This window comes from Schistocerca gregaria, chromosome 4, assembly GCF_023897955.1.
Source record: "Schistocerca gregaria isolate iqSchGreg1 chromosome 4, iqSchGreg1.2, whole genome shotgun sequence".
Lineage (NCBI taxonomy): Eukaryota > Metazoa > Arthropoda > Insecta > Orthoptera > Acrididae > Schistocerca > Schistocerca gregaria.
The window spans coordinates 439,399,596-439,421,417 of record NC_064923.1 but is presented as its reverse complement, the minus strand read 5'-3'; the positions used below and the strand labels follow the sequence as shown (position 1 = coordinate 439,421,417).

The following is a 21,822-nucleotide window of genomic DNA, read 5'->3' as shown; positions in this document are numbered from 1 at the left end:
ACGCTGCATCACAGACAAGGGCGGCTGTGAAGGTGTACTCAACGTCGAACCTGGGTTCACGAATGGCAAAACGTAATTATTTCGGACGAATCCAGGTTCTGTTTACAGCATCATGATGGTCAAATCCGTGTTTGGCGACGTCGCGGTGAACGCACATTGGAAGCGTGTACTCGTCATCGCCATACTGGCGTATCACCCGGAGTGATGGTATGGGGTGCCATTGGTTACACGTCTCGGTCACCTCTTGCTCGCATTGACGGCACTTTGAACAGTGGACATTACATTTCAGATGTGTTACGAACCGTGGCTCTACTCTTCATCCCTGCGAAAGCCTGCATTTGAGCAGGATAATGCACGACCGCATGCTGCAGGTCCTGTACGGGCCTTTCTGGATGCAGAAAATGCTCGCCTGCTGCCCTGGCCAGCACATTCTGCAGATCTCTCACCAATTGAAAACGTCTGGTCAGTGGTGGCCGAGCAACTGGCTAGTCACAATACGTCAGTCACTACTCTTGATGAACTCTAGTATCGTGTTAAAACTGCATGGGCAGCTGTACCTGTACACGCCATCCAAGCTCTGCTTGACTCAATGCCCAGGCGTATCAAGGCCGTTATTATGGCCAGAGGTGGTTGTTCTGGGTACTGATTTCTCAGGATGTATGCACCCAAATTGCGTGAAAATGTATTTACGTGTCAGTTCTAGTATTATATATTTGTCCAATGAATACCTGTTTAACAACTGCATTTCTTCTTGGTGAAGCAATTTTAATGACCAGTAGTGTAGATTGTAGAAAATTATATTACAGTAGTAAATGCAGCTCTAAAACATTATGACAGTGACCGTTTCAAAACACTTTTAAAACGATTTCAGATATATTTTGATCCATGGGGAGTTCATTTTTCATAAAGAGAAATTTTGTGAACATAATATTCAAAGCAATAATCCTAACGTTACTGGGACACACTGTGTATGTTATGTATTTCCGTATTTTTGTCGACTGGCTGTACAGTTGGTGCAAGTGCCGCTAAGAAAAGCTAAATCGGGGCTTGCACGGAAGCAAACAGACCATCGTTTTAGCTTCGTTCGATTTGCGAGTGGAACAAAAGAATGATAAACAGTGGTGCAAAGTACCCTCCACCATGCACGGTATGGTGGCTTGCGGAGTATAAATGATGATGGGGGTGTAGAAACGCGACTGATAAGCCGTCATTGTTCATTTCAGTTATTTGAAAATGAAACACATTTGTTCATTAACAAACAACTACTGAATTCAGAGAATACGTCTTCTTACGGTAGTATAATTCGAAACGCTTGAGAGCCGCAAAAACGTGAGTGTATATTTACGCGTCGCAGCGAATGACAGACCGTGCAGCAAGCTGGGCCCCTGGTGTTGCATGCTCCCTGGGAACTGGAAACTGGGAACTCTATACTGTTGTCAGCAGACGGCGGGGCGCACTGTTGGTGAACGTTTTTATTTTTTTTATTTTTTACGTTGGTAACAAATTGATACTGCTGACTGGTTGGGCACGTTGCTGATGGCTAACCGCTGTGGTGTCCGGAGTCTGTGGTGTTCTGTGGATAGTCCAATAAGTGTGCATGGCAAAGCATGCGGCATCTTTAGGCTTAAGAGTGCAGATGTCTCAATGGCGTGCTGGGCCCTACACACTACCACTCAAGGAGTGAACAAAGCTGTAAACGCGCGTGAGCTGTATTGCTTTCAGCTGAAAACCTCCTGCCATCTGTTTGGCGAACTGACTGCCAGTCACACATATAGGCCGTGTCCCTAATTAGTGATTCGGCGGTGTGTTACATTATCTCACTACAGTAGAGGCAAAGACATTTGTAAACAGATTTATCTATACTTGTCGGGAAAATGGTGCAAGATCTTTTCAATTCTCAGGAAAATACTTATATACTGTAGGGAAAGACCGCTAATTGACAATATGTACAAGAAACACAAGGGAAAAATGAAAAATGAGGGCAGAAGAGCAAGAACGAAGTGCTCAGATTACAAAATGTGTTAATACATTAATGCAATCTTAGTCTGCACATCGAAGAAGCACTGCCGGAAATAAAAGTAAGGTTCAAGAGTGGGACAAAATTCATGGTGATAAGATATCAACGGTAAGATTCCTTGATAACAACACTATCCATAGCGAAAGGAGGGAGAATTGCAGGACCTGTTTAATGGAATGAACTGTGTAATGAACACAAAATATGATTTGAGTATAAACCGAAGAAAACGAAAGTAATGAGTGACAGAAACGAAATTAGCGATAAACTTAATATCATTTTCTGGGGCCGCGAAGCATACGAAGTGAAGTAATTTGTTTCCCTTGAATGCGAAATTACGTATGACGGACGAAACAAGGCAAATCTAAAAAGCAGAGTAACACAGGCAAAGAACTGGGCATTACTGACAAAGTGAAGTCTGCTACTATTTAATATTGGCCTTAATCTGAGGTGATGTATCAAGACCCGGGATTAAAGTGACAAAGAACAGAATCGAAGCGCTTAAAATGTGTGATAAAGTAGGATGTTAAGAAAACAAGGTTGACTAATAAGAAACCACGATCACCTGCATAAAAATCGGCAAGGAGAGGATCATGTGGACACAATTCGTGAGAAGAAGAGAGAGAATGATAGAGTAAGACTTCAAGCAATACCTTCTATGATACTAGACGGAACTGCACAGGTTAGAAACCCATAGTAGAAGGCACAGAGAGAAATACATCCAATAAATAATTGAGGACGATAGTTATTAATGGTTGTCTGAGCTGTAAGTATTAACACAGGAGAGGAATTGTGAGGGGAGCTTTCAGAAACTGATTGCAAAAAAAATATTCAGCAAAATCATTACGAGTTTATGACGAAGTTTGGGATGAATTAAAAAAAGAAATTGAACTGCGTAGTCTGTCAGTTCTCTGACTACAATAATGTAGTGAAAGTGAACAGTCATTGCATAACCAAATTAATTTTCCGTTCCTATTAAGTGACAGGTGGACGGAAAGTAGAACGTATAAGATTCGCAAATGACATGGTGACTCTTCCCGAAAATGGAGAGACTCTGATTCAAATGCTAGATGACCTGAATGAAGCCTTTGTAGTAAAAGTTATGAACATAAATAAAAAGAAAATGCAAGGCGTGTTTTTAGGCTTAAAGAAAGGAAGAGCGAAGTATAAGTCAGGGCCTGAAATAATATAACCGGTGAGGCATTCAGCTATTTTGGAAGCTGGATGAGGGAAAATATGAATTGTGAGCAAGAGATCGAAGTCAGAATGGCGCTGGCGAAAGCCATTTCGAAAGCAGAGAAGACTCTTAGCTAGTGGTTGGAACATGGAATTAAGAAAGCGATTAGTGAAATATCTGATATGAAAGGTGACCCTGTGTTCAGCAGAAACATGGACATTGAGGAAACAGGACGAGAGGAAAATTGAAGCTTGTGAAATATTGATATGTCGTAGAATGCAGAAGGCCAGTTGGAGTGAAAAGTCGGGGATAAGGAGGTACTGAGAACCGATGGAGATGATTGGAGAATGTTACTCTCACTGAAGAACAGGAAGCTAAACTGCACAGGACATAATTTGAGAGACTACGTTCCACTAGAGACAGTTGAATGTTTTAGTCCGGAGAAGAGAGGAAAAGGCTAAACTGGACTGGACATATTTTAAGAGATTGCCAACCGGTAAAGCAAGTGAAGGTGTTACTGTTGTTATTCGGGAGATGAGACGGAACGGCGGAAGGAGATACCATATGCTCTATGACGTTAAGACACTGCAAGGAGTGTATCAAAGTACAAAGAGGAAATGAGAGGGCAGAGAAGCAGGGAGGGCTTGGAAGTGTAAACATGCTGCAAGGCAGATAACCATATGATAATGATTTAGCGGTAGCGCAGCTCAAACATTCGTCTTTGTACGAAGAGCCATACAACTGACATCAAAACAAAAACAAAAAATGCTAAAAGTCAACTTTGCACAGGCAGGAATATTTTCTCTATACCATTTGTAAAGCATTATTTCATGATGTGGTGCGGAGCAGAAGACCGATTCAAATTCCTGTTGGTTCTTCTAGGTTTGCAGGGACACGGCCAATTTTTTTTCCTGTCTTCGTCCATCTTTAAAGACCTAACAATTGAAGTTATATCAGACCTTTATGTCGAATTCTTAGCATGTTTGCTGGACTTTTTACAAGTATGCCTTTTTATTCTTGTGGACTGTTCAGCTCGTCTGCTGCAGCACGCCATTCGGACATCGGTAAGCTGGCATGTCATCGTTGGTTTATTGTGTGTCGTATGAAGTGAAGTTTCGCCCTGTGCAGTGAAAGTACAATAATACAACTGTTTTGGGAATATACTATGTTTTATTGCAGTGCATGACACTTTTACTATTAACACACATAACATACATGGGGATTCAGCTACCCCTATCGATGCCGTTTTATGCAACCCGTAATGTTAATCCTGGCCTTGAAAAACAACTAGTGAGATATTCATATTCTCTAGCTCGCTATGTGCAAATTATTAGTCCTACAGAAAAAAATGAACAGGGAATTTAATGTACTTCAATGTTATACATAGTTACGTTTTCGCTAGAGGCCTTAGATTTTGAGTTATTAAAGAAAAACGTACTAAAATTGCCTTGGAACGCATCCCCACCGCCATACTCACTCCCCAACGGTCAGGATTTCTAGTATGTTGTTCATATCGCCCTCCCCTATCACTGCAAAAAATTTGCGACTGCAAGAATTATTTCCCACATTCGACCATTCTGGGTCTTCTTTGACTGGCCTTCATACGCCCCCGGCTTAGTCGAACACTTACAAATTGTGCAACTAGGCTGTGTGTAGGTTTTACCTAATATTTTTTTGAATTTTGTCAGCATAAAATAAACAATTACATCATTCTATTCGTCAGGCCATCTGACTATGAAGCTACCGTGCTTGCAGAGGTTAAGTTTGGATAGAATTGTTACGTAATTAGTTTCAGATTAAAGCTTACAAAAGTTATTTTTCTTTCATTACCCTCACGGGCACGTTTAAGTTCATAATGTAAAATAAAATACTCGACTCTGCTGATAGCGTAATAGCTCAGTCAACAGAGATCAATATCGAGAATATTTCGTGTAGTCGGAAATTTCTGTACAGTGGTAGGACTAGAAATTCGAATTGGTGAGGGGTGAATGTGGGGGTCACTTTTTTACGTTTTCCGTGATCACTTGAAAACCCTGAAGTCGAGCCAAAACGTATCCCCGTACAAAACGTTACTACATCACTACACCACATTTCCTACATGAAGGTTCTGCTCATTTTTTCTGTAGAGTAATAGTGTTCGCATATCGAGCGAGAGAATGTGAATAACTCGCGCGTTATCTCTAAAGGCCAGATATAACATTGCATGCTGCATAAAATGATATCGGTTGTGGCATCTAAATCACTGTGAATGCATTGCCCACAATGCTGGTGCCTTGATAACAATGTTTCTTGCGGGTTGCATATTACGTAGAGTTATTTTGTAATTTTTGTTTCGAGAAAGAGAGAAACTGCACTCAAAAACAAAAAACAAAAAAATGCGTGTGAAACACTTAGTTGGATTTCCGTAGACCAGTAGCCAATATCGTCCACAGTAGATGATCATATGAACACATTTCTAGTGTTTTATCAGATGAGAACAGATGCTTCTTAGCTAGGTTTATAGGATCAATGCATAACCTATACTCTTCTGCTCGAGAACAAGTGTGATAGGAATAATGCTTTGGATAGCTAGAGTTCTTTCATAGTATAAGAGAACAATATATTAGAGCAAATTTCCCACGTAGTGTAACAAAGTTGACAGCTTTGTTTTATGTATATAGGTTTAGTATTATATTGGCATGAAATGAATATACTACACAGAAAATAGTATTGTCTAAAAAGACACATTTTCATCAGTTTTCGACAAATAGTATGGAGTGTATTTCCGTTCACCTTACTTTTCCGCGAAGGAAGCCACGGTGCAGACATCACCAAAATGTCAGTTCACCAGGTAAGATAATCCCAGTTACAATAGTAACATAATAAAAGTTAGACTAGTTATTCCAACAGCAATATGATAACACAAAAAATATCCAAAACGTCTGTAAAATAAGAATGTACAAAATAGCCAGGACAACTGTGTACTCGAACGAGGCTACACTTGTGAAAATGTGTGAAGACGTACAGTGCAGTGAAAGAAAATAAACTCAGTTAGTAAATGATGCTTCATTCCATCTTTTGTGACTTAGTGGTTGAAAGAGAGAGGAAGGAATAAGAATGGAAGAACAAGAACGAAATACCCTGGTAAAGAAGTGTATAAGATAATGATGTATTCTTTCACTACTGAATCTTTACATCCAAGAAGTAGTGATAAAAATGAAAGAAAGGTTCGAAAATTGAATTAAAATTCATAATTACAGGATGGTAATGATAAGATTCAACAATGACATTCCTAACCTCAGTGAACATGGAGAATTACAGGAGCTGTTGAATCGAATGAACAGTGTAATGAGGACATAATGTGGATTGAGAGTAAACTAAATAAAGACGGAAGTACTGAGGAGCAACAGAAAGGATATTGGTGATAAACTTAACATCAAAATTGGTGACCACTAAGTAGATGAAGTTATGAAGCAAGGAGGACATATTCGTAAAAATCAGTCATGCACAGGCAATGACGACATTACCGCGAAAAGAGGACTATTTGCATCAAGCATAGGACTTTAATTGTAGACAGTAATTCTTGGGAATGTTCGTCTGGAGCGCGGGGATTTTTCAGTAGTGAATCGCGTACTGTATGGTTCTGGAAAAGTAGAGGTTCGAAGCGTTTTGAATTGTGATGCTATGAAAGATTGTTAAAAATTAGGCGGACTGATAAGGAATGAGGGGGTTCTCGCTAAATTTACGAATTGACACATGGAAAACGCTGACAAGAAGAAGGGACAGGATATGGTGGGGCATGTTTTAAGACATAAAGGAATAACTCTGAAGTAGTAGAGGCAGCTGAAAAGCGTAAAAACTGTAGAGGAAGTCGGAGAGTGGAATGTATCCAACAAACAGCTGAGGACTTAAAGTGCAAGCGTTACTCCGAGGTGTAAAAATTGGCGCAGGAGAGTAATTCGTTGCGGGCCAAATGAAACCAGTCAAAAGACTGATGGCTGAAATAAAATAACAAATTGGTCGGCACTTGGGATAGAGAATAGAAACTTTGGGATTTTGAGAGAGCATGAGCAATTTTTTACAGTAAATATAACTGGAGTGGCGGTAGATCTAACGGAAGAAAGGAGAATTTCGTTAAAGTTTTCCTGTTCAGGGGGGCAGTACATTCCGCTGCCTCGAATGAACATCGGTTCACGCGAAACCATCGTAACATAAATTTAAAATAGTTTGTAAGCATTTTCTCTGCCAGGTAGAGGGTGACAATCGGCCTAAGCAATTCTATTATAGCCTCTGTACGTCCTTTTGTTGAAGAGGTAGGGCAGATTAGTGACCGACCACAGTGATAGAAAGTGCTGTGTGTGAATTCAAGAAAGCATTCATTAAGATCCAGAATCACAAGACAGTCTTCTGAATTGATGTCGTGATACAGTGTTGAAAGTGATTTTGCATGCAAGTAGATGACGGTACGGAGCAAATGTTGTGCCTACTTTTGGACTACTATTAACAAATATGTTTGTCCATTAAAAATGTTATTTCCACTCCAAATGTCATTGGCAATTTTAGAAAGTTGTTTAGTTAAGAGTTGTGAGGAATAACAGGAGTGTAATCTCTATCTGGAATACTAAGTAAACCCTGACTTTCGTCCTGAAAAGAGCTTATCTCAGAATTTCTTTTGTCACGTACTTCAAGCAAATGTGAAATAACTGAGTTCACTTTAAGCTATTTTCTCTAAAGTTGTGTGCTGTTGCAGGTTCCTGCACAACAACAGGATACAGAAGATACCAGCTGGCGCATTCAAGAACTTGGGAGCACTGAAACGACTGTAAGTAGCTTCGTAGCAGCTATTCTGCTTAGCTTAGAGCAAATGAAATTAAAAACAAGCAGACAGACAACGAAATTCATCAGTCAATGCAAGTTTGTTTTTCAACACATCACCACAATGCGAAACTTGCCTGGTTTTATACAGATGTGGTTAGCGTATTCTAGTATTATGTAGATTTACGGATGTTTAAAATATACCTTGTTTTGCGTATTTCTGTAGCATTGCACGCCGTGCTTAACCATAAAAATGATATTCTTGTAGACATTGTACTTTGTTACGAAACGCCGAATCACACTGAACTTAGATATGGAAGTTTTAGTGTAGGCGAAATGCTTTAGTTGCAGAACATTTACAAAGCATTGTTTTAAAAGGAGGTTCGTAGATACCTTCTTAGGAGACAAAAGGTTTGTTTCTACTCACAAAATGCAGATACTCGGTTTTGTAGTGCACACTAAATGAGCGACTGAACCAGCAGCGTTTGTGCAACGCTGATAGCTAACAGTAGATCTACTACCACGGCTATGACATTTAAAATTACGATTTTTTTTAGCAACTGTGTGGTAGTGATTTCTAATGTAATTCAGTTTTAAATATTTGTTTCAAAACTTTTCTAAGTAACAGAGTTTCTGAAAAGAACGATGCATGAGAGCATTACATTCTGTCTGAAGGGCTCTTTTTTACAGTGATGTAAATAAATTTTTACTACTATGAACATAGTTAGAAATTAAATTCCAGTTTGAATTATTTCAAAATTTCACTTATTATGCGTTAATGAAGGTGACCTAAACGTTACTTACTTAAAGGTGATATGTGATCGAAACTACTAGAGCGGTGAAAATATGAGGCACCGAGACGGAAAAATAAACTGTAAATAAAAAAAAAATTTAATACCAACACAGCTGCTGAATTCTTTCACAACGAAGATGTCGACTATAGTGAAAATTTCATATTTATAACAACAGGGAAGCTGTTCCATATGAACAATCGATCTTAACTATGGAGCTGTAATTTGTCTCCAAAGAAAAGTGCTGTCCTGACGAGTGTTAGTTCCTTCGCAGTGACATATACATACTATGGAAGCGCTTTACGGTATGTTATGGAGGGTGCACCGTGTTGCAGAATCATTCCTTTTCTTCTTGTTCCATTCACCTACGGCTCGCGGGATGCAAATAGTAGTCAGTGCCCGTCAGTAGACAAAGAATTTATGTAATTCTATCCTCGTGGAAGTGCGCGAGGAACTGATATCTTTGTTTATTCGCGTTGGGACACGGACTCTCGGAACGTTTAGACTACGACTCTAGGATGTTGACGTTAGCCGACTTGCAGAGTTTCCCACTGAAGTTCGCTGTGATTTTCTTTGACGCTCAGGCGATCTCTCCCTAGCTCTTCATTAAATCTTCTCTACCACTTATTTAACTCACCTTCCTAACAAACGAACGCCATTCAATAATCAGAACTCCTCCCGAACAACCTTGAGGGTCCAATGGTAACGACCGAGGTCGGCACGCGACCTGTTCTGTTCGTTGTCAGTTTTCGCCACTTCTCAGTCAAGCTGCTCTTCAATTGGCCTGACAAGGGTTGAGTGTACCCCGCTTGCCAAAACGCTCGGCAGACCCGGTCGGTCACCCATCCAAGTACTAGCAAAGGCCGACAGCGCCTAACTGTGGTGATGTGACGGGGACAACGTTATATACGGCGGCAGAGTCGTTGGCACTCAAGAACAGTAAATGACGTCATAATTTAGCGAATTCTTAGGATAAATTTGAATCCGGCATCAGCCTTTCCCACCGCTACATTTGCATAATTCTGCCATCGTATATCGTTGAGGACACAAACCTCAGTGTTTGACGGGGGCTTACAAGATTGTGTGTGAATCGCCCGTCCTCCTGGCGACGGAAGCTTTCCAGACTCATCGCATAGCCACGGTCAATGTCAACACCAATCGCGTAAGTCATAACCTGCCTTTACTCCATGACATGCTGTTTGCCTCGAATTTTGACGTAGATCACCATCAGGAGGTGAACGTTGCTACATTCTGTGCTCCCCAAGGCTTTACAGCACACGTCTCTCATGTTTCCTCTACCGTTACTGGGTTGGCTATCCCTTTACGTGACGGTATCCGCGCTGATACTGTTGCTTATCTCCTCGATGCGAGAGGTATCGCTCTAAAGCTTAGTGGCGTCAGGATCGCCAACGTCTATGCGTCATCTGATTTGAGCGCCCGCCGTGAACTTTCCAACTTATTTTCGGAGTCAGTCCACGCCTCTCTTCCTAGGTCGGCAGGATGCATTGAGCATATGAGACGACATCTACTGCAGCCAAGCACCCGAAGACCAAGTACCACGTCACCCTCCGTGCGCGGCGCTAGCGAAATTTCTCCAGCACCTCAGCCTAGTGGGTTCTTGGTAGCATGATCATGGAGTTTATGCATTTCACTAGCCATTCTTCCAGCCGACTCGATCGGGTTTACCTCCCCGCGATATTGTCAGTGTGGACTGCTGAAGTCTGGCCCGTGGCGTTCTCAGGACATGACGCACGTATCTGCGCCAGCAACCTCTGCCTCCAAAGGGTGAGGCGCAGCCGTGGACCATGGAAACTGAACACGATCTACCTTACTTCACTGCCCGCAGCTCATCGAGACCACACGGGCAGCTTGTCAAATGGTTCAAATGGCTTTGAGCACTATGGGACCTAACTTCTGAGGGCATCAGTAACCTAGAACTTAGAACTACGTCAACGTGACTAACCTAAGGACATCACACACAGCCATGCCCGAGGCAGGATTCGAACCTGCGACCGTAGCGGTCGCGCAGCTCCAAACTTTGGCGCCTAGAACGGCTTGGCCACTCCGGCCGTCGGGCAGCTTTTCATCGACGGCGTGATGCCTATCATTCTGGCCTATCATAGTTGTTGTTCTTTACAAAGCCTGACCTCCATACGGCCGGGGGTTACTGAAGGGAGATTGCGGCGTGGCGGCGACGGTCTCGAGAAATTTATTTCACTGTTCTTCGACAGTGTACTGTGATGTATACGCCAGAGTGCCAGACGGTGGTGAATCGCAGGAAGGCACTGCTCACATCCTTCTCTCGACGCCACCTTGAAGGAGTTATGGTGCCGCTCTGAGTGGCCGCGCGGTTTAGGGCGCCATATCACGGATTGCGTGGCCCTCCCGCCGGAGGTTCGATTCCTCCCTCGGGCATGTGTGTGTGTGTGTGTGTGTGTGTGTGTGTGTGTGTGTGTGTGTGTGTGTGTGTGTGTGTGTGTATGTTGATCCCAGCATAAGTTAGTTTAAGAAGTGTGTAAGTCTAGGGACCGATTAGTTCAGCAGTTTGATTCCTTAGGAATTCACACACATTTGAACACTTTTGTAGTTATGTTCAGGGTGCGCGCACACACTATGGGTTACAGCAACAGCGTCCATCTATGTATCATGTCATAGAGAACCGACGTCACCGTTGGATTAATTTAATAAATGTTCTTATAGCCGATGATAGGCAGCGTTTAGGTACCCAACGCGATTTCGGGTCTGCCCTCCACGCACAATATGTTATGCTGTACTCTGAACAACACCATCACCCTGCCAACATTACGCCGATTCTCCTTTGGCTCAGTTCCTGTACCTACGATGATGGATCTGAACGCTAACGTCAGGGAGGACGAAGTCCATGACGCTGTCCAGGCGGGTTCCACGAATAGGTTGAATAGCTCTGACGGGCCCCCATTGGAGTTTTATCGCACATTTCGTCCCCTTCTTCTGCCAGTGTGGACGGAAATTTGTCAGGACCTCATGTCACCTTTCGCGCCGATTCCAGATAGTTTCCTCGATGTTTCCTCACACCCATCCACAAGCCTCGTGGTACCTCAGGGATATGCGATTAACGCCCGTTTGCGTTACTAAATCGTGAGACAAAGATCTCTACCCCTCTGTTGGCTGTGCGGCTTAAACGGACTGCTTTGTATGTGGTTCCCCCGATCAAACTTCTTTGGGAGGGTCCAGTAACATCAACACTGTCGCTATTGGTACATAATCGCTCTTGCTCGTCGTATGCGTGGAGTTTTCGCAACTCTTCAGCCAGGCGTTAGATCAGGTCGACCACGACTACCTGGAAGGGGTGCTCCGCAACATGGGCTATACTGATACTACCGTCGACGTCGTAATGCGTCTCCTTCGTGGAGCTACGCCTATTGTAATCTAGAATGGCCGTCTCACTCCTCCCATCTGGATCCGTAGATTATTGTGTCACGGCTGCCGGATGTCTCTCGGTGACCATGTAGTGAGCTGCACTGCTTATGCAGACGATCTCGTTATCGTTCTTCGTAGGACTGCTGAGGTCAGGGAGTCAGTGGCATGGGTTACTGCCTACGGCGAAGCTTCTGGTAGTTGCCTTAACATCCGCAAATTGAGTGCCATAATTATAGGTGCTGGGCTTCCTGCGAACAGTGCTGCTCCTTTGCGTGTAGCTGATACTCTCCGATGCTTAGGACTCGATTTCTCAAGTGATCTGCGGCGGATAACGGCCCACAACTACCGACATCTACTTTCCCAACTACGATCTTGGCTCTTAGATCAACGCTTACGGGGGCTTTAGCTGACACAATACGTAAATGTATATTTGGCGTTACGTATCCCCAATGTGACACTTCCTACTCCGCCATCCATGGCCCACCGCATGCTAGTGGCATTGGGTCCATTTGTTTGTCACGACTTGCTTCTCAAGATAAGGTACGAGACCCTCACTCTCCCCCGGTGCAGGGTAGATTCAGGTTTGTATCATGTGCCTAACAGAGCGGTAGCCCTTTTCATTGGCTCTCATATGGCGATGTGACGCCGTAGTCCTACGTGCCTTCCCATCCTATTGCAGTAGGTTCGTGCTCCACACCCTCTCTCAGCATCTATACAGCTTTCGGAAGTCTCACCACCCTCCTTTTACTTCCGCCACTTTTTCCTTGAACTGAGCTACGTCTGTACTCTGATACTGCCAGCGCACTTGACATCTAGGAAGGCGCTCTATGGTTTTCTTGAGCAGCACAGGTCACCAAATGTGGCTTAGGGGAAGCATCCCAATTCCACTGACGTGCATTTTGGCGATCAGTGTGTGCTCCTTATCTTGACACTGATATCTAGTTTACATGGTACCTTACTGTCAATGGGAAGCAAGTATGCCGGTCACCACGGCTTCTCAGGATTCACCTCGCAAACACACCATTGCGTGTCGCCTGTGATGCTGTGGACACAGACTAGCACCGTCTAGTGTGCCAACCGGCGAGAGGTGTCTTGTTCTTGGTGCGACAGATGTAGCCTCTAACTACCCGTACGACTCCTCATCAGATACCTCCTAACTGCTCCTCTATCCGGATGCGGGATACTTCCCGCAAGCGAAGACGAACTCAATGCAGTGGATTTATGTACACGCAGCACACTACGTGTTTGCTGATGGTGAGAAAAGTATCTTAGATTTTCGGCGGTTCCTTCATGAATACCAGTGAGCTGTTGCCTGCAGTCTTAAATGCAGACAATTTTTCTCCAGTTTTCTTTGCAGTGTTTTTCTTAAACCACCCCAGAGCTGGGATGTTCCTGTAATGAAGAGTTGATCCCCGCCTGTTGCACATTATTTACAACCGATACATTCTTTGGCAATCGGAATTTTCTTCTCGGAAAAAACGATATGTTGATAGTCTCTATGTGATTGACGTCTTCCTGCTCCCTCCTCCTCACAACGCCTATTTTCTGATATTCTCGGTGGTATCAGTGTTAAAGAAATAAATAAAAGGAGTAAAGAAAGAAAGAAAAGGAAAGTAAATAAATGAACGATGCTCATTGTACCTTTAATGCACGTTTCCTACGCTTTCCTTGGTACCTGGAGGGCGGGAACGGAATATGGTGGCCAGGTCTCGAGTTGCGTCCCCTCCTGACTTTGCCCCACCACTCAGTTCTCGAAGGTTCCTTCGGAAAAAAAATAGTGCCCAGGGGACCGCTCATGATAAGCGGGAAATCTGGGTTCGACTCCCGGTCCGGCAGAAATTTTCATGGTCGTCATTTCATAACTAATGGTTGATCCACATTCGAAATTGTGAATATATTTGGTGAATAAATTAAACGAAATGCAAGGACTTGAAATGTCTGTAGTATTCACGGAATTCAAGCTGCTTCAGGCTTACTTAAACCACACGAACAGAATATCGGGATGATTCCTTCAAGGCGTTGCTGATTTCTTTCATCTATTTCTTTCTACAACGAAACTGAAGGTTACAAGGTATTAAATTCCAACGTCCCTTTCCTTCATTATGAGACAAGGAGACTAAGTACAGGAGAATATTTTCAGAAACGATATTTCTATAGGAAGATAGTCTTCTAGACCGTTTACCTATACAGATAGGATCACAAACAATCGGAAAATCTTGTAAGGGTGTTTCAGGAGAGGTTGTGTTGAGATATAATTGTTCAGAAAAAAATTCGGTATGATGTGCCGTTTTCGAGTTATTCAGCATTGAAGCTAGCCAATCTGGTCTTTGCGGGGGCAACATCAAGCACGTGCACTACATAAAATGCAGTAATGCACTCACATCTGTGGGTCCGTCAGTTACCGCTTGTTCTAACACTCATTATCAGTTCAATTGTAGGCCGGCCAATGTGGCCGAGCGGTTCTAGGCGCTTCAATCCGGAACCACGCGTCTGCTACGGTAGCTGGTTCGAATCCCTCCTGGGACATGGATGTGTGTTAGTTAGGTTCAAGTAGTTCTAAGTTCTAGGGGTCGGATGACCTCCGATGTTAAGTCCCATAGTGCTCAGAGCCATTTGAACCATTTTTTAGTTAAATGGAACCTTTTTCGGAAATGATAAATTTAAACTAGATGATCGACTAACAGAAATTTAGCTTTGACGTTCAAGAAATCAACCGAAGAACACGTTTGGCGACTCTTTCTCTGGGGGGGTGTTTCATGAACTTGCGGGCTCCAGTGCCTGATTGGCTAACTTCAACGCTAAATAACTTGAAAACGATGCAACGTATCGAATTTTTTTTTTCTGAAAAATTATTTCTCACAGTTACCTCCCCTGATAAGCTTCAAACTTTTCAGATTGAATCTCACCACCATGTTGTATATTTATTACATTTATGTCAAGAAAATAAGACACAGTAAGTTTTGCTCTGAAACTGGATCAACGGTTGTCTGAATGAAACTGCTGTTATGTTACAGGCTGTCATTATTCAATTTCTTTCGTTCTTGTTCACTTCTGGGAAAGTGTTATAATACTAGTGGCATTCTGCGTAAAGTTTACGCTGTAACTCTTGTAAATGATGTCATCTGATGACGAGCCTGCCTTGTCTTGAATTAGCAGGCATGTAAACATTTCATGCGGGACACTCGGCATCTTTCTGTTTTTTTAAGAATTGTCTTCAATTAAAAGAGTGTCAGACTCCACCAAAACCTGTGGACAAACACACGCACGCGTGGGCGCGCGCACACACACACACACACACACACACACACACACACACACACACACACACACACACACAAACATGTACGCAGACTCATAGCATTCGTATGACTTCCTAAGCATTAGACACAGTACAACCTGATATTTTTCAGCTATGGCTCGAAAATACGTGTAACTTAAGTTTAAATCCTTCACGAACATATTTCGGATAGCATATGTTAAGGGCTTTTAGACTAAAAAAAATGTGAGAAATAATATGCGCTCGTTATTCACCGTATTTATCCACTGGAAGGAGCATAATATGTGATATAACTGTAAGGCATTACTTATTATTAAATGTTACACAGTGATCTGAGCGTGATAATAAGGAAAAAACTGATACTGTAGACTTTTATGTGAGTTCAGGCTTTAAAACCAAATGTTTTAGCCATTATTGCCCATCTATTAGTAAGCATATCTTTTTTATAAAAACTTAAATACCTGCAACCTAAAGGTAACAGTCAGAAAGATAAAGACAAAATGTGCGTTAACATTATTTTTATCTATTTATACTGGGGGAGGGATAGCGAAAAACATATAGTTTGAAACATATTGTCAGCAGTGATATTTTTTTTTAAATTATGAAAAAAGTTATTACGTCACTTCTACGTTTCTTACTTCTGATATTTAAGTAGACTCAGTCATATGTACAAAATACATATCAGAAATATGTGAATTTTCGTTCCAGTTAGAAGTGTGCATTTTCTGTAAATGAACAACACACTTAACAGCAATTTCTGTTGATCCATCATGGAAGTGGAACATCATCTGGTCAAATAATTGTAAATATCAATGAAATTTGCCAACAGCAGTGTAACTGAGATGCTATTTTATTTTATTTTGACTACCAGTTTTGGCATTCCATTATGCCATCTTCCGGTCCCTTATGCATCTCTCTCAATAAACGATATTGTCATACAGTGCTGGATGTCGTGAATTCAAACCGTTTCACAAGTGCTTCATTCGAGAACTTGATAGCAATAGTTAAACAGTTGATTTATCTTCCTGTGAATTTCTGTAAACAGGTCACGGCAACGCTTTCATAATTGTGTGAATTATGGTCATTTTACGGTCTGTGCTACTTTTGTAACACATGATACAATGACGTAGAAATTGTAAATATGCACTAGAGTACTGAAAATACTTATAGGTTCCGATATATCAAACTTTCTATGACTTAACGATGAACATATACGAGGAACAGTAAATTTTAAGCATTCTGGAGGTACATCTTTCCTTATAATTTTTTTCTGTACTATTGAATTCGCTGCCCACTTGTCTGTGGAAGTACCCAACTCTGAAACGGTTAACTGCCTCCTCGATTTCTTTTACTGCACACATATATCGTCGTCTTAGTTCCTTAACTCACGGATACTGAACGTTTAATCTGACCCTCGAGCCAGTTGGTACATTTCCTGGGAGGTAATGTCCATCCATTTGCAGAAATGCGCACTGGCTCTTGGCATCAGCAGAAATTTCCCTCGTTGCCGTCGCCGCATTTATACAGGATGCGGTCTAGGGAGCAGACGTTCGCTGCGAGAGCAATCTTCCGAAGCATTCCCGAAATAAGGGCGCTGAGGTCATGCAGCGCGGGAAACATAATGTTTGCTTTAATCCGGCGGCGAGCTCCAGAAATACTCGCCGGAGGCGGGTGCGGGCAGCATGGCTGGAATATATGCGTCGCGGCCTGCCAGCGCAGCCCGCATTTGCAAGGACGACGCATAAATATTGCAGGGTTGGCAGCACCGCCTGGTGCCTGTTATCTCTGGCCACATTGTTGGCCGCGGCCGTAACAGCGACGTCAGCACCGCGCGCTGCAGTGTGCAGCTTGTTTGGCTTGCTCCGGCTGCAGGTCATACAGGAAGTGTGCATCCTGACCGATGCAACCACACGTGTGCCGCCATGTTTCAGAATATTCGTAGAAGCTGCTGTAAACGTCCTGCCCCTAAGATCTACCACTGACTGGATGCATCGAACGAAGGACGAGGCAAAGATTAACCTCAGAATCTTTGAAAGTTATATGAGGGGTCATAAAAAGTTTTAGTTCGAAGGCCGTGCAATCCAGAATCGGTATGCCTATTGGGAAAACTCACTGTGAACGTGGAGGCAATAATCCTACCAACACAGCAGACTAATGATATACACTTGGTAAACATCGTGTGTTGCTGTGTGGCAAAGTCTGTAACTGCATGGTGCACATTCTCGTCCGATAGGAATCACCGGCGTTTCAAGGTTATGTCAAAGGACCGAAGGCATGATAATGTAGTGTAATAAATATGTAATGTACTGAATCGACTGTGATAAAGCTAAGTGACAAAGACGTTATCTGAGAGACTCTATGATAATTATATCGTTGACTCGGAATATTACTCTCTCTGTGGTTTACTCGTAACTAAGGGTAACTAGAGTTTTCTGTTCGTTTCTTTTGATCTTATGTGGACATATAATAATATATAGAATAAACAGTTATTATTTCATGAGAAGAAAGGTGAGCGTCACGACCTTTATTAGTATTTTTGGATGTATTGAAATAGTAGAATTGTTTCAGATTGAATGCGACGTGTACGGGAAGAGACGTGGACAACAGCACTCGAACCTGCAATCTCATGTATGAATTGTTGCTAAAATTATCCAGCCGTCTCTCCCAAGACTCTTCATACGCGCAACAAACAGTAATTATTTTAACAGCACTATCAGAGACAATTTTATCACGTTATTACGACCTTTTGAAGCGAGCATAATACATCGACAACAGACAAACAAAAAATAGACAAAAACATAAAAGAATTTACCACAGTAATGACATAGGAAGCGATCGGGACTACAGAGCGAATTCTCGAGTGCCTCCCATTTGAGTTGCCGAAACCTCTGTGTTACGACATTTGCAACATGTGGACGTGCCTTATCATGGAGCACGGAACATGGCACACCATTCCGCAATGGTGGTTTTCGAAAGTCATGCTGTCCCATACACATAGTTCATTCTCTGATGAATGTCTACCGTTATTTGTCCTTCGGCAGCCCAAGAAAAGAATAACAGCATGATGGCCCTGCTGGACGCATTTCATAATAACGTATTCATAGTTCACAATTCCGCACTTTCCGCGTGCACATCACAAAGCCATGAAAGCCACGCTAATACCTTGCCTACATGTTGGAGCTTATATACCCGCATAGGAGTCGAGCTACCTTCCATATACGCCGCAACAATGCTCTCAAACGGAAATTTTTAGATCGCTCCTAATGCTTAATAACTATAGATGACCTTACGTGTGTTTCAGATAATTTTTATAACTGTTTGTTAAGTAATAGCTTAATCTTTTCGTTTCGTGTTATCAAACCATACCCAACATTAGGTTTTCTTTCTATGATGTACATTTTTGTCACATAGTGACTTCGCAATGAACTATAAAATTAGTAAAAGACTTGATGCCCTATAAATCAGCAAAATATTTCTCAACATACATACAATACATATTATTGCAGACATAAATACTGAAAACGTCGATGTTCCTTCAAGTACTGACGTAAATATTATAAATTTTAAAACACGAGCACCTGAAATGAAAAGTAATTTAATTTTATGTGGTCAACGATGGTAATGGTGCAAAATTAAATCGCCTCGTTGTTAATAATGTTTTCTATGTATGGGTCTGCAGCCACTATAAATTCCTTAAAGGCTAGTTTTACACTTCGGGAGACACACATCGTTAGGTTATTTAGCAGTTACCTAATACCGCACCCTTACCTGTTAATCAAGCTGCGTCACAACAGACACACATGTGCTTAGAGCAATGCTAAATTCGACGCGTCTTTGTTGGGTTGCACTTTTTCCGTTTTACTTATGGACTTCATGATAGTTGTATCTGTACGTGCAATGTCAGTGTGAAACTATGGTTAGTAACAGTATCACATGTTTTTCCGCACACTAAAATGTGGAATGTAACATTCTGTAATAATAACGATTTTTATTGGTGTGTAGCAGGATAATGCCAAAGGTGGCGAAGTTGGCTGATAATTCAATAGCGAAATCAAGCTGACTGTTCAAAAAGTTAATATTTTGATTGATCAACGAACCTCACCTCTTTAAGTTTTCCAGTATGTTCGCTGCAACATAGGTATATCGTGCGTCTCATTTGCTGCCAAAGACGTGGTAATGACCCCATTCAATTATACCAAAGCCATCTTCTGACTCATATTGTTGGTTTGAAGCTAGAATCGACCATAATGTTTTCAATAGCAGGTCCGACAAAACGCCTTTTTTCAATTTCCCTTCTGACAATATACTCGAAACATTTTCTGTCTTTGGGTATGGTTTTACAGAGAGTCTCAAGAGGCCGAGTTTAATACTTCGGAATATAGAACAATTTTCTTTTGTTTCATGAAGTTCTTGCGCAAAAAGAAGATAGTTGTACTTAGGAGTTCTCAATTTTTTATTATCACTAAAGCCATTGAAATTGGCATTTTTTAACACTGTGTGTGAATTTTAAAGAATGGTGAATAATTCGTTCTTATCATGTTAGCACTGAACACACTAAGAACCTTTTGAATAAATTAGTTTCATAAAAAAACGGTTATTTATCTTGGGTCTCTGCGATGTCACCGTGCTAGAAACATGAAAATGAGCCTCTGCGGTAATGCCTTCCACGAGATCCTACTTCCTTCAAAAAAAAACTTTCAGTGCCGTTTATATAAAAGTTATAAACAGTTGTTAGTTTTCCCTAATTGGTTGCAATCGGGATTCAACGTTGAATCATCGTGTATTAAAAGTTAAGTGCACGAGCCATTGATCAATTTATTCAAAAAATGTCACCTTCTGCTATACGTAGCAAGGAGGTAGTAATTGCAGGTAGTCTAAAAAATGTGTATACTTCTATTGACACGTTCGCAAGGTTTAAATCAGGCGAATACACTTTTCGCTCAGCTGGTGCTGCTCAAGTTATCCAGCGTTACATAATGTTGACGGTTAACTCCTGTACATCCGTGCTGTCACAAATTACATATGTTTCCAACAGCAGTCGGTACGCTTGGGAACGTGTAATGTGTGCAGTCGTAGCCTCTTCGAAGTCACGCTGAGTAGCTGCGTGGTCCCGGGAGCATTGCCACGGTTCGCTCGGCTCTCCCCATCGGAGGCTCGAGTCATTCCTCAGGGATGGGTGTGTGTGTTGTCCTTAGCGTCAGTTAGTTTAAGTTAGATTAAGCAGTGCGTAATCCTAGGGACCGATGACCTCATGACCTCAGCAGTTTGGTCCCATGGGAACCTACTAGCACCACCTCTTCGAAGACACACTCTATAACATGTTTTATGCCAAATCGGAATTTTCTTCATAGCACAGCATGTATCACTTATGAACGAAAGTGGATTGGATGATACATTTCTCAGTGCTTTTTCTTACGTAGATAGGCCATTCTATGCAATAGCTAACAAACAAGCGCAAGAAGTTGACTGAAAATATTAGTCCCGGTTCGCCAGGAGTATGAGCGCTCCAAAAAACTTGCAATTACATGCGAGGTCGGTTCAGAACCATAACTGAACATTTTGAGTTACTGCGAACGGAAAATATGTAGTGACATGCTATTGGCAGAACGTTTGAAACAAGGTGACAGACATGGTGCTGTAGGTCGTACACATTGTTAAAGACGATCCTCGACCAAGAAGACCTTCCACTTCAAAAGATGACACGTTCAGGAAAGCAACGCCGCTTGACTTTTTTTACACAGTTACATGAAAAAAGCCACAAAAAGAGACTAGAGTTGTTTAGAGATAACTTATAGCTCTTGGGCAACGTCAATGGGTCTACTAAGCTTTGGCAGTTGGTCGGCTTTGTGCCAAAAATCAAATGAATTCTGTGGACATGTGGCTTCGTTATCAACTAGAAAATTTGTAAAATGCGTTATGGAATAGAAAGCAGAAAGTAAATTTACGACGAATACGTTATAAATATTATTGTGGACATTAACAGTGTCTAAGTTTTTAATGCCTCGATGTTGCTGCAACTAAAGAGGAAAATTCCATGAATTTGAAAATACATGTAACGGGAATAAAAATTAATTTAATTTTACTTCCTGATCGATGGTGCTGTTGACGTATAAATATTAAAAAGCATCATTATTAATAATCTTTTACATTTTTGGGTTCACAGCCGCTATAAATTTCTGAAGCGCTGGTTTTTTATCTGAAATATAAACTTTGTTTCATTACATAGCAGTTGTCTAATAGAACCACGCTTTTGCCCAAAAAAAATTAAGACACTTCAATGTTTCTGTGATGGTTGTGAGATTTCTGCGAATAGAATTATTGTGAATCTTGTATTAAAACCAAGAGCATATTCCACGTTCTGGTATTTGCA

At 41.8% G+C, this 21,822-nt stretch overlaps 1 protein-coding gene across 2 annotated transcripts in view; it reads left to right on the top strand.

The window, feature by feature from the left end:
* Positions 1-21,822, top strand: part of LOC126365858 (peroxidasin homolog) — a 1,186,130-nt gene that overhangs the window by 952,409 nt on the left and 211,899 nt on the right. For both annotated transcript variants that reach the window (XM_050008525.1, XM_050008523.1), the window contains one exon: positions 7,921-7,992. In XM_050008525.1, coding sequence (XP_049864482.1) covers positions 7,921-7,992 — 72 coding nt within the window. The remainder of the gene's footprint in view (positions 1-7,920; positions 7,993-21,822) is intronic.